The following is a 12,545-nucleotide window of genomic DNA, read 5'->3' as shown; positions in this document are numbered from 1 at the left end:
TGACCAGAATTACTGGTCAGATGAAATCTGGTGAGACTCCCAATACTATGGCCCTGAAATACATTCGGCACCTGGAATAAAACTCACCCCCAGGGGTGGGCTCTCAGCCCAATAGTTAACAAGATGTACACACAGACCACTCAACCTAGGATGCCGCACCCACACACTCAATGGTAATACATCCCTTAGAGCAATAGACCATGGGACATCAGAGAACCAGCATTCAAACTGAGGAAATGCAGGACAAACAGGAGTGCATAGTTATGAGGGACACAGTGGGAGGTTTGCAGGGTAGGGATGAGAGGAGACTGGGTTAGGGTTGGACATGGCGAAAGGGGAATGAAACTAAATGTACACATGATGTTGAATGTAAAACAAGCTCTTAAAAAAAAAAAAAAGACATGTAGTTCTAAAAAATCCATAACTTCTTACATCTTTATTTTCAAAATCCTTAATTTTTGAAAATTTGTTACACCGAGAAGGCAGAAAACATCACTTTCCACATATATTATTATTCTACTTTGGTATGCAGTTAAATACCGATATTTTGGTAAGTAAACTCTGAAATTAGATTCTCTCATAATTAATTTTGTTAAGAAATAGAATTTAGTGTACTTTTTCTCATTAGTTAAGACTGATTCACTCAAAATATTAATTAAAAAATTAATTTTGTTAATTTTCCTGGCAAACACGGAAAAGAGTTCCTAAAGTAAAGGTAATAAAATAATCATTAAAAAAATATTTATTTTATCATGAGAGACATAGTTCCCAGGAATGAATGAATGAATAACATTAGAAGGCTACTGAGGTCAAACTTTTCACTATACAAATTAGAAAACTGAGACCCAGATAGATTAAGTGACATATTAAAGGTCATACAATCCATCAGCAACAACATAATTGAGATACAGTAGTCTTTTTCTCTCTGCATGACAATGACTTGTTCATTCATGATTTAGTAGACATGCAAACCAAACCAAACCAAACTCACTGCTGTCAAGTCAGATCTGATCACAGCAACCTCTCCTTTGGATTCTGAGGTAATATCACTACGGAAGTAGATTGCCCAACCTTCCTTCTGAGGAGTGGCTGGTGGGTTTGAACTGCCAGCCTTCTGGTTAGCAGTCAAGTGCCTTAGGCACTATGCCACCAGAGCTCCAATAGACATGCAAAGTAAATTTTAAACAATATTTCAGGAGGAGGTATTACCTCCCCATCGTGTCAATGAGCCACTGAACCATCAAAAGATTAACTTAGATTTTTTCCATATAATCAGTCACCCATCTCCATTTCATTGTATTTGATTTAGCAAACATAAATAGAGCTTGTATTCATTCAAAGAGTTTTGAAATAGGCACAATATAAAAGTATGTATATTCATCTCATCTGCAGTATTTACATTTATTTATTTATTGAGAGATAGCACTTCATACATAGTTCAACTGAAAAACAAAAGACACCATGTAAACAGTACTTAATGCTGTATAGGGGAGCTCTGGTAGCGTAGTGCCTAAAGCACTTGACTGCTAACCAGAAGGCTGGCGGTTCAAACCCACCAGCCACTCCTCGGAAGGAAGACGGGGCAATCTACTTCCATGGTGATACTGCCTCGGAAACCCAAGGAGGGGTCGCTATGAGTCGGGTCTGACTCGACGGCACATAACAACAACAACAATGCTGTATGGGCAAAAAAAATGATTCTGGGCCCAGAAGAGGGGGTTTCACTAATCATGGGCTAATGAAATTTTAGGGTGAAAAGGACTTTTAATTTGCTAATATAATCTCCCACTGATGCTTGAATTCTCTTTAAAATTTGTAATGAATCTATGTTCAATCACTTTAGTGATAAGGAATGTCTTAAGGAACCGCATTTTCTCTTTGGACAACTCTATCATACCCTTTAAAATTGAACTTGTCTTCCTCTACATTTCTCTCCTTGCTCTTAGTTCTATGCCTTGAGTTTAGAGACAGAAGAAGGTTAATCCACCTAACATCACAATCCCTCAGGTAATTTCTATTCTTCAAAGAAAACTACCACATTACCATCAATCAAAGAACACTTGAATGACTCCCAAGGTCTTTCAAATTATGTTCATGATTCTCTGAATAAACTCATGTAACACTGTCATAAACTTGACAACCAGAATGGAATACAATGCTCCAAAAGTGGTACACCCACAATGACACTAACACTTTTTTTTTTCCCCTTTCTAAAGCAAATGGAAGAAATTATGCAATACAAGAGCTGAACAGACAATTTCAAAGGGTAGCTTGAGAAGAGAGTATTGTTATGAAATGTGCAAACACCTGAAGCTAGAAAACTAAAAGGGGAGAACAAGCTCAGCATTTCTCAAGCTGAGAGAACTGAAGAAAAAACCCAAGCCTCAATTTGCAATATAGAAGGATTCTATTGGCAAAATATTGAACAATGCAGGAAGCTTCAAAAGAAAATTGAAGGAATACACAGTCACTGCCCCAAAAAGAACTGGTCTATGTTCAACCATTTCAGGAGGTAGCCTTTGATCAAGAACCAATGTTATTGAGAGAAGTCAAAGCTGCACTGAAGGAATTAGCAAAAACAAGCTTCCAGGAATTGACGAAATACTTTAAATACAATGAAATACTTTAACAAACAGATGCAGCACTGGAGATACTTTCACATTTATGTCAAGAAATTTGGAAGACAGCTACCTGGCCAACTGACTGTAAGAGATTCATATTTGTACCCATTCCAAAGAAAGGTGATCCAACAGAATGTGGAAATCATCGAACAATATCATTAATATCAGACACAAGTAAAATTTTACTGAAGATAATTCAAAAATGGTTGTAGCAGGATATTAACAAAGAACTTCCCGAAATGCAAGCTGGATTCAGAAGAGGACAAGGAACAAAGGCTATCACTGCTGTCAGATGGTTTTTGCTGAGCGCAAAGAATACCAGAAAGCCATTTACCTGTGTTTTACTGACTATGCAAAGGCATTCAACTGTGTGGATCATAACAAATTATGGATAACATTGCAGAGAATGGGAATTCTAGAACACATAATTGCACTCATGAGGAATCTGCACATGGACCAAGAGACTGTCATTTGAACAGACCAAGGGGACACTGCATGGTTTAAAATCAAGAAGGGTATGCCTTAAGGCGGTATCATTTCACCATATGTATTCAATCCATATGCTGAGCAAATAATCCAAGAAGCTGGACTATATGAAGAAGAATGTACCATCAGGATTGGAGGAAGACTCATTAACAACTTGAGATATGCATATGACACAACCTTGCTTGCTGAAAGTGAAGATGACTTGAAGCAATTACTGATGAAGATCAAAGACTACAGTCTTCAGTTTGGATTACATCTCAACATAAAGAAAAATATTCCTCACAACTGGACCAATAAGCAACATCATGATTAGTGGAGAAAAGATTGAATGAAGCGTCACAGATTTCATTTTTCTTAGATCTACATTCAACACCCATACAAGCAGCAGTCAGGAAATCAGGCATCATACTGCACTGGGCAAATCTGTTGCAAAAGACCTCTTTAAATTGTTGAAGAGCAAAGATGTCACTTTGAAGACTAAAGTGAGTCTAACCCAAAAAATAAAGTCATGGTATTTTTAATCACCTCATATGCATGTGAAAGCTGGACAATGAATAAGGAAGACTGAAGAAGAGATGATGCTTCTTTTGTGTTGGCAAAGAATTATCAAAGTACCATGGACCGACAGAAGAACAAACAAATCTGTCCTGGAAGAAGTGCAGCCAGAATGTTCCTTAGAAGTGAGAATGGCCTGACTTCATCTCACCTACTTTGGTCATGTTGTCAGAAGGAACCATTCCCTGGAGAAGGGTATCAAGCTAAAGTAGAGAGTCAGCAAAAAATGGGAAGGCCCTTAACAAGATGGATTTACACAGTGGCCACAAGGATGGCCCCAAGCACAGCAAGGATTGTGAGGATGGGGCAGGACCGCACAGTGTTTCTTTCTGCTATACAGAGGGTTGCTATGAGTCAGAGCTGACTCGATGGCACTTCTAACAACAAACATTGCATTGTCATCAATATCCAAGGCCTCATAATTTTAAAAAGTGGCAGCATGTTATTTATTCCTCTTAACCTTATTCTCAACTGACATTTCTAATTATAAAAGAAAAATAAAGGTTCTTAAGGGAAGATGATATCTGAGATGAGACGTGAAAGGCTTGTGAGGTCTGCACAAATTGAGCAGAATGTTGTCATTCCACACATAAATACATCTAAACATAAACAGTGCAAGAGAAAGATAAGCAGAGGGAGCTGATCAGCCTTTCTAAAAGAAGTAGTTTCAAATAAAGCTTAGAATAGAAAATAGAACTCAATTAGAAAGGACCTTGAAAATTCAGGTAAAGAGTTTGCACTTGAGCCAACAAGCAAGTAGACATTAAGGTGTCTTCAACATAATAACATTAAATAAAAGTGGAAGCTGTATGTTAAAACGGATTATAATGAGTAGAGGTAACACAGGGTGAATATTTAGGAAACCATTGAAACAGATATGTTGTAAGAGGAAATGCAAATGAAGAAAAACTTGAACATGACAGATACAAGAGATAATTTTAGAAAGGTAGATTCCATTTAAACTTTGTGTCCAAGTAACTGGAATAATAAGGTTGCTGATTTCAAAATCTGAGAAATTATTTGGAAAGGGAAAATCATGAATTTAATACACTGCAAAATAAAAGCATGTCATTAAAATGGAATTTTCAATGGTTAATTAGTAAATATCTGACTAGACATTAGTGAAAGATGAGATCTGGATATGATAATAATATAATTTTCAACTGTATCTATTTTATAGATTTAAGAGGAAAAAAAAACTCACTGCCATCGAGTTGGATTCTCCTCATAGCGACCCCTCCTTGGGTTTCTGAGGCGGTATCACTATGGAAGTAGATTGCCCAATCTTCCTTCTGAGGAGTGGCTAGTGGGTTTGAACCACCAGTCTTCTGGTTAGCAGGCAAATGTCTTAGGCACTATGCCACCAGAGCTCCATATTCTTTTCCAATAAAACTTTTATTATTTGCCTATGTATTTGTCTTGAATATTTCCACTAGAAAGTAGGAAACTGACACCAAACTGAAGTCAATCTACCCTGTTAATTAATAGTAGGTAAAGAAGTCAGAATAGGAATAAAATCCTTAAAATAATACTTAAACAACATGTGATTATGAATACTAAATTATTATGAGCTCTGGTAGCATAGTGCCTAAGGTACTTGACTACTAACCAGAAGGCCGGCGGTTCAAACCCACCAGCCACTCCTCGGAAGGAAGGTTGGGCAATCTACTTCTGTAGTGATACTGCCTTGGCAACCCAAGGAGGGGTCGCTATGAGTCGGGGATGACTCGACAGCAAACAACAACAACAACAACATAATTATTAAATTACATCATATACTAGTAGTATCCAGACTTTTCTTATCATAAATGATGTGCAGACATGCTATCATTAAATAGTACAATATCTCTCTGAAGGAAACAAAAAAAAAGTTTCTCATAACAGGTATCAAACACTTTTATACATCAAAATTGTTTTGTGTGTGAACAAAATAACTAATAAAATCACATTGAGAAGATTTTGTCTGAAAAAATCGTTCTTTCTATATTGTTCAGCTATTGGATAATCATAACGCTGTAATCAAATGCAAGGCCTTAGAATCACATACTATTAAAAATCTCACAACTTCAAATGAACTTAAATAGAACATCTAGTCTAACCACCTATGCCAGGTTCAAATTTTCTCTAACACATTCCTGCATGCCTGAGTGCCTCCAGTTACAGTTAACCCACTACCTCCTCCCTTTCCAGTCAATTATATCTAGGCAGAATGCTATTTGAATGTTTTTCCTAATTTGGAGCCAAAAATATCCTTCTGATAGCTACTATCCATTAGTCCTAGTTTCAACTCTTGATGCCAAGTAGCAAGTATACTTTCTCATCTATATCACAGTTATTCAAAAATTGAATACAACTTTCAAATACATCAGTTCCCTCAGCCCTTCCTCATATGCCATTATCTCAATTACCTTACCTATCCTTATTCCTTCTCTTGAAAATATTCTGAGCAGCATAGTGAAGAAATCGCCATACTCCTTGCCTTGAATGATATCTCTAATACAGAATTAGTGAAATAAAAAACATTAATATCATTCTTAAGTACCTTATATCTATCTTCCTTCATATCATGATTATAATGTTATCTAATATTTACTGTTATACTTATTATCCAAGGAGCTCTGGTAGCATAGTGCCTAAGGCACTTGACTGATAACCAGAAGGCTGGAGGTTCAAACCCACCAGCCACTCCTCGGAAGGAAGGTTGGGCAATCTACTTCCGTAGTGATACTGCCGCAGAAACCCAAGTAGGGGTCACTATGAGTCGGGTCTCACTTGACGGCACATAACAACAACAGCAATTTATTATCCAATATCTTACAAATGTGCTTCTGAAGTTATGTACATTTGGTCCTGAAATCACTTGCATAAGTGATTTCAGGACCAAAATGAAATTTAAGATTTAACCTTGTTAGATTCAGCCAATAACTTTAGCCTTTCAAGATGATTTTGGATCCCAATCTGTCTCATATACTCAATCTCATATACTCACTGTATGTCACAACATCACATTATACTCAGTTTGGATGCCGTTCTTCTGTGTAGTCTTAGCTAAGTCATTCATAGAATATTGAGTATGATGAAGCCAAAATCTCAGCAGGAAACATCAACCAGTTTGAAAATATTCTAATAATTGCCTAGTTGCTAGTCTACTTAGTTTGCCTTTTAATGAGATCATATTTCTAAATATTCTCCACAGAGATGGTGTAAGTTATTCTTAAATATCTTGGTAATATTAAGATTTAATGACTTGTAATAGTCAAAAATCTTAGGATTTTATTAATTAACTTAAACAAATTTATGACATGTATACATTGTGTTAGGCACTATGCTGGACCTCAGTGACTGAGTCAAATAAGACACTACTCTCAAGGAACTTACAATCTAATTGGGAAAGGAGACTATTACATGATGATTAGCCTACAGTGTGGTAATTATGATAAGCAATTAGGGAGCTATGGAAGCATAGAGTATATAAAGCATATCTAAAATAGAATGTCAAGATTAGGAAAGGTTTCTCAAAGAAGATAATATACAGTGAAACCTATGAGAGCCGGAATTCAGTAGGACTGCCTTATTTTTCCAGGTCTCATAAGTTTTCTGCCTTTGAGAGAGTGTTGTCTTACTATTTTTCTATCACTCATTTTAGTGCAAAAAAAAATTGAGTTTTCCTTCTCTGACAGGTTTCTGCCTTGCATAGGTCCCAGTTTTTGCAGATTTTACTGTAATAGAGTCTGCGTTGTATTTGGGATCACTATGAGACAACTAGGTTGAAATATTGGATGTATGGTTGCAGGGATCTTCAGAGAGATCTGGACTGATGTCAATAATGAATAAATGGTAGATATAGCCATGGACTTAGACACCACCACTCCAAAGAAACAAGGGGAAGGATGAGTGTTTTTAAATAACTGCAGAGGTATAAAAGAACAAGAGTGTATGAAATTTCACCCATGTGTTGAGAATTGGGATGGGGAAGACTCTGATAGAGGTATCAGGGGCCGGTTCAACAAGAATCTTGTGCTGAGTCAAGAAATTATAGCTTTATCCCAAAACCTATGGAATTCTTTAAAGGGCTTGAGCATTGGAATGATTTGACTAGATTTAAGAAATACAAAATAGACTCTGGGGTCAGTATGGAATATGAATCAGAAGAAGAGGAATAAGAAGCAGGAAGTCTGCAGTAGATGTGTGGAGAGGGTAACTAAAACAGTCTCTTCATGGATGAAAATGAAGGCTATAGCCCAATGGTAAAGACTGAATTGACGTGTCTTGCTTACTACTGAATTTCACAAGCTAAGGTAGAAAATGAAGTCAATGACCACCCCTCACCCCCAGGGTTTTAGCTTGAATGGCAAAGGAGGTGATGGTGTCATTTGTGAGAAAGGAAACACTCTACTACGGAAGTAGATTCCCCAACATTCCTTCCAAGGAGTGGCTGTGGGTTTGAACTGCCAACGTTCTGGTAAGCAGTCAAATGCCTTCAGCACTATGTCACCAGAGCTCCCACTAGGAGGGGAGGAGTTCTGAATTCAAGCTTCATCATTTTCATTAAGGTCATTATGGAACAGCCAGGTTATAATGTTGAATGTATGGATGTGGAGCTCTTCAGAGAAGTCCAACATGGATATCTAATTTATTCAACAATGAAAAAATGCCGTGGTGGCACAAATAGTTAAATGCTCAGTCGCTAACCATAAGGATGGTAGTTCAAATTCATCCAGTGGCTCCATGGGAGAAAGACCTGGCAATCTGCTTCCATAAAGATGACAGCCAAGAAAACCCTATAGGGAAATTCTACTCTGTCACTTGGAGGTTCTATGATTCAGAGTTGACTGGATGTCACCCAACAGCAACGAGTAAATGGTTATTATGGATTTGGACAAGACCACTTAGGCAGAATTTATATAAAATCAGGGTAAAGAAAAACAAGTTAAGGCCAAAGTTAAATTCAAGCTGTTAAAAAAAAAGAAGGAAGAAAAGGTAACTGTATCTAAGGACTTGTTTAAAATACTTTTCCTAATTTAAAGTTTATTCTTATTTATTAATACATATTAAATTTCTAAAATTTTTGGCAGAAGACTTAGCATGTAGTTTGTCAACTTGCTATTGCTGCTTTATATATAAATAAAAAACATAACAATAATGTTGTTGTTGTTATTTGCCATGGACTCATTGCAACCCCTCCTTGGGTTTCCAAGGCAGTAAATAATAGCACAAATTTGTAATTTTCTAGAATATTGAAACAATGTGAATTTTTAAAAATGTAACAGCCAGGAAATATTTACAATATGAATCAAGCTGAGTATAAAAATTATATCCATGAATATTAAACTTTTTATTTACTATTATTTCTCTTACATTTAAAATCATTTATCCTTCTACTTAAGAGTTTTTAAGGGGAAAAGTTGTAACAGTAAAACTTGATGATTTCACTCATACTTGCTATATTTCTACAACATACTAACTTCATATGAATATATACTCCCATTACCTCCTCACCTCTGCTCAAAGAAAAAAAAAATGTTTTAATATATCAAAATAGCACTAGGTAAGAATTTCACCATATTCAAGAGTATTATGATAGTCTATCTACCAGCTAGGCAAAATAATCTCAATTATTCCTCTTAATCAATCAAGATATTTTATGCCTAATCAATTTTAACAAGATAAACTGGATCATTTTCTGAGATACAAATAATCTGCATATCCTTTCACAGTACAGTATTATAGCAGAGATTCTTATTCAGCATATCTCAAGAAATGTGATATTATAGATGTAATTATATATAGGGAAAATCCTAGCCATCTGAAGTTCATAATTCACTAATAATCAGATCAGAATAATTCTTAATAAAATATTTTTATTAATATTTATTTATATTTATTATATGGCATAATAATGTTCACTAATACTATTATTACTTATTAAAAATATAAATAGATAATACAAATCTAATTCTCCAATTTCTTTCTTTTATTGAGCTAGTTTTTTGGCAGCATCACCATTGAAATTATTAATATTTTGAAAATAAAGATACATAAGCTTTACCCTCATAGCTATAAAATAAATAAAATGGAAAACTATAACAGAGAATTTCAAAAATAAAACTGTAATGAACTACTCAACATACCTAAAATACTATGATAAGTGCTTACCAGGTATATATTGGCCCTTACAAAGATTTCCTTATTTACCAAAAAAGAATCTGACTGTTTCACTCTCTATCTACTAAATTTCACTAAAAATTCTTTTCAAGGAGATTATAGACATTGCAAGTGTCTCATATATTCACTATATTCTGTTTCACCTATTCACTATATGTTGGATACAGTTTGTAATTAAGGCGATCTTATAATGTGATTCTGAAAAGGCATGTAAGAGTTCTCTAAAAGACTCTTATAATATATATGATAGTTATAAGACTTGCTGTTTCCACCTTCAGAACTCTTTAATACACGAAATTCATTGAGAGGAAAAAAAAACAAACATGAGTCCTCTGGGCATCCTATATACAGAAATCTGTCTGAAGATGGCTTGACATCCCACATAGAATCACCATGACTACAAGACATATACACCAGCTTGTATCAGTATGTCAGTACTCATTAAAAAAAAAAAAAAAAAAAAAGGTTAATATGAAGACTATCTGAAAGGAAAATGTGTCCTTTCACTTGGGAAGAGTAAGGCTCAACAATGTCTGGTTCCCTAAAAATACTAATCCCCTAGTTGCACGCCAAAATCTGTAACATTGAAGAGTAGTGATAATTGCAGCTTATGGTTATTACTGAACCTGTCCCCATCAGATGCTAGACGCCAACTTGGAAGGTGGCTAAGAAGAGCCATGTGAATATCACTCAAGGAAAGCAAGTCATGCACCCAGGAATTAGGCACTGGTATTAGATTGTGCAGCAGTGGAATAAACACGACTATTAAAACTGAAAATTAGCAGATATCTCTTAATATGGAACTTTATTTAGTGCTAAATTTTATACGGATCATGACGCAGTCTCACATGTTCATACAAATACTCATTCCAAAATCCCAATTCCAAATATTGTCTTTTCTTTACAATATATACTTCCCAGAATATCTTTATAAGTACAATAATCTACATTTAAATAATGATGCTAGAATAGATAGTATCTTACTCGCCACCAATATAATATTCAACAAGTCTTAGGAATAAAATGCCTGGTAATAAGAACTTAATTTTTATTCTATGCTGCATTATTGCCTAAAAGCACCATATATTATGGGAAAGTCATTTATTTATGTACGGTTCAAATGCTCTAACAGTTGGGTATTATTTACTGTCATTCACCAGTAATATCAAACCTTCCTACAAAAAAACAAGCAAACAAAGCATCCAAATCACAAAACTTTGTCTCTTTTCTTAAAATTTTTTGGAAGGAATGTGGTATGGTGGAGGTAAGATTTTAGATTTAGATTTTATTTCTACAAGTAACATCACACGTTTAATGATTTTTAAGAAAGAAATATGCCAATTTCCCAATACAATTCCTTTAACAAAAAAAAAGGTTAAAATAGGAAATTCATCTACTGTGTGAGTTCTCTTCTGGAATCATCAATATAAACTAAACAGATCTAAGATCATAGCTTAGCTATCTTCTCAGGATGTTTATTTTTAGGACTACATTTTTTAAAAAATCAACTCTTTGAACTAGAATTTGCTCAAAACATAGAATCTCAGTACCCAATTAAAGCTGTATATTTAGGATAGACAGAAATAGTAACTTTGCTTTCTAATTCTATAAAAGAAGTATAAAAATCATATAAGCCTACGACATGAACAAACCTTTATACAACTTTACCTTTAACACTGGGAATGAATTATCACACTCAAAGCCAACCTTGACATTGTCATTTTCCACTTACACAACAAATGGGTGCATATTCATTCTAATAAGAAAACTTTTGCTGATAGGTATCTTAGTAAAGCACCTTACTTTTATTAAAAATGCAATAATGTATTTCTCCATATAAGAATATAAGACATGAAGAACATACGATGGGCATAGATACTGCTTCTTTTTCCCCTTCCCTTTCTTTGAAGACTTCTCTTTAGAATAGGCTTCTTCAACCCACAAGGAAAGCAAAATAAAAAAGGCAATCGCCAGTAAGAACCTCATCTTGAAAAGTTTCAGCAGATGGATCTACAAGAGAGAACAAGAAAATACTTACACCTATAAAGCAAATAACCATATGATTGTCTCTTCAAGAAGTATGATTATTACAACCCAATGGGCAAGTACATTTTGATATCAAATCCTCACTCAACCCTATGTGGTTATATTTCAACAATATATTTAAAGTTTGTATTGTGTGTGATAGTTTAGTAGTGAAAGTTAGTTTAGACAATAGCTCATGAAAAGCAAGACCCCAATGAGGTATAAAAGGTTACTGTGCATAACTTTTGCAAAATATAAAAGTAAATTTATATTGAATTGCAGTCTATCAATATATGTAAAGGATGTTTAACAGCATTAATGTGGCTAACATATTTGAAGTATTTTTGTTTGTTTTTTGTCTATATTGTTTAAATTTTGCACGTATTTAAAAAAATTGTCTTAAAGGAAAATAGTTCTAAGTATTAAAGTAATGACAGAGATAAGAGAAAAAATATTAGGATCAAAGAGTTTCTTACTCTAAATTCATAATGTTTTTAGTCATACACACTAAATTTGCAAGTATTTTTTTGCACATAAAAGGTGCAGACAACAAAGATGAACCCTTTTGCAAAAAATAAAATAAAAAAGTGTGTATTAATTTAAGTCAGCTTTTTAGCTTCCCTACTATATGTGATACAAACATTTATCATCAAAAGATTACTCCAGAAATTCTAGGTAATATGTGAAATAAAC

General features: G+C 34.6%; 1 protein-coding gene across 1 annotated transcript in view; it reads right to left on the bottom strand.

Moving 5' to 3' along the window:
• The window catches only part of GLRB (glycine receptor beta), a 171,690-nt gene extending 159,877 nt beyond the window's left edge, over nucleotides 1–11,813 (bottom strand). Inside the window, exon 1 of the mRNA XM_007943980.2 lies at nucleotides 11,692–11,813. Within this exon, the coding sequence (XP_007942171.1) occupies nucleotides 11,692–11,813 (122 nt within the window). The remainder of the gene's footprint in view (nucleotides 1–11,691) is intronic.
• Nucleotides 11,814–12,545: the final 732 nt, after the last annotated feature.

Source organism: Orycteropus afer, unplaced genomic scaffold, assembly GCF_000298275.1.
Source record: "Orycteropus afer afer isolate SDZICR_OR568_19922 unplaced genomic scaffold, OryAfe1.0 scaffold00116, whole genome shotgun sequence".
Taxonomy (NCBI): Eukaryota; Metazoa; Chordata; class Mammalia; order Tubulidentata; family Orycteropodidae; genus Orycteropus; species Orycteropus afer.
The sequence above is the reverse complement of the archived record's forward strand: the minus strand, read 5'-3'. Positions and strand labels throughout refer to the sequence as shown.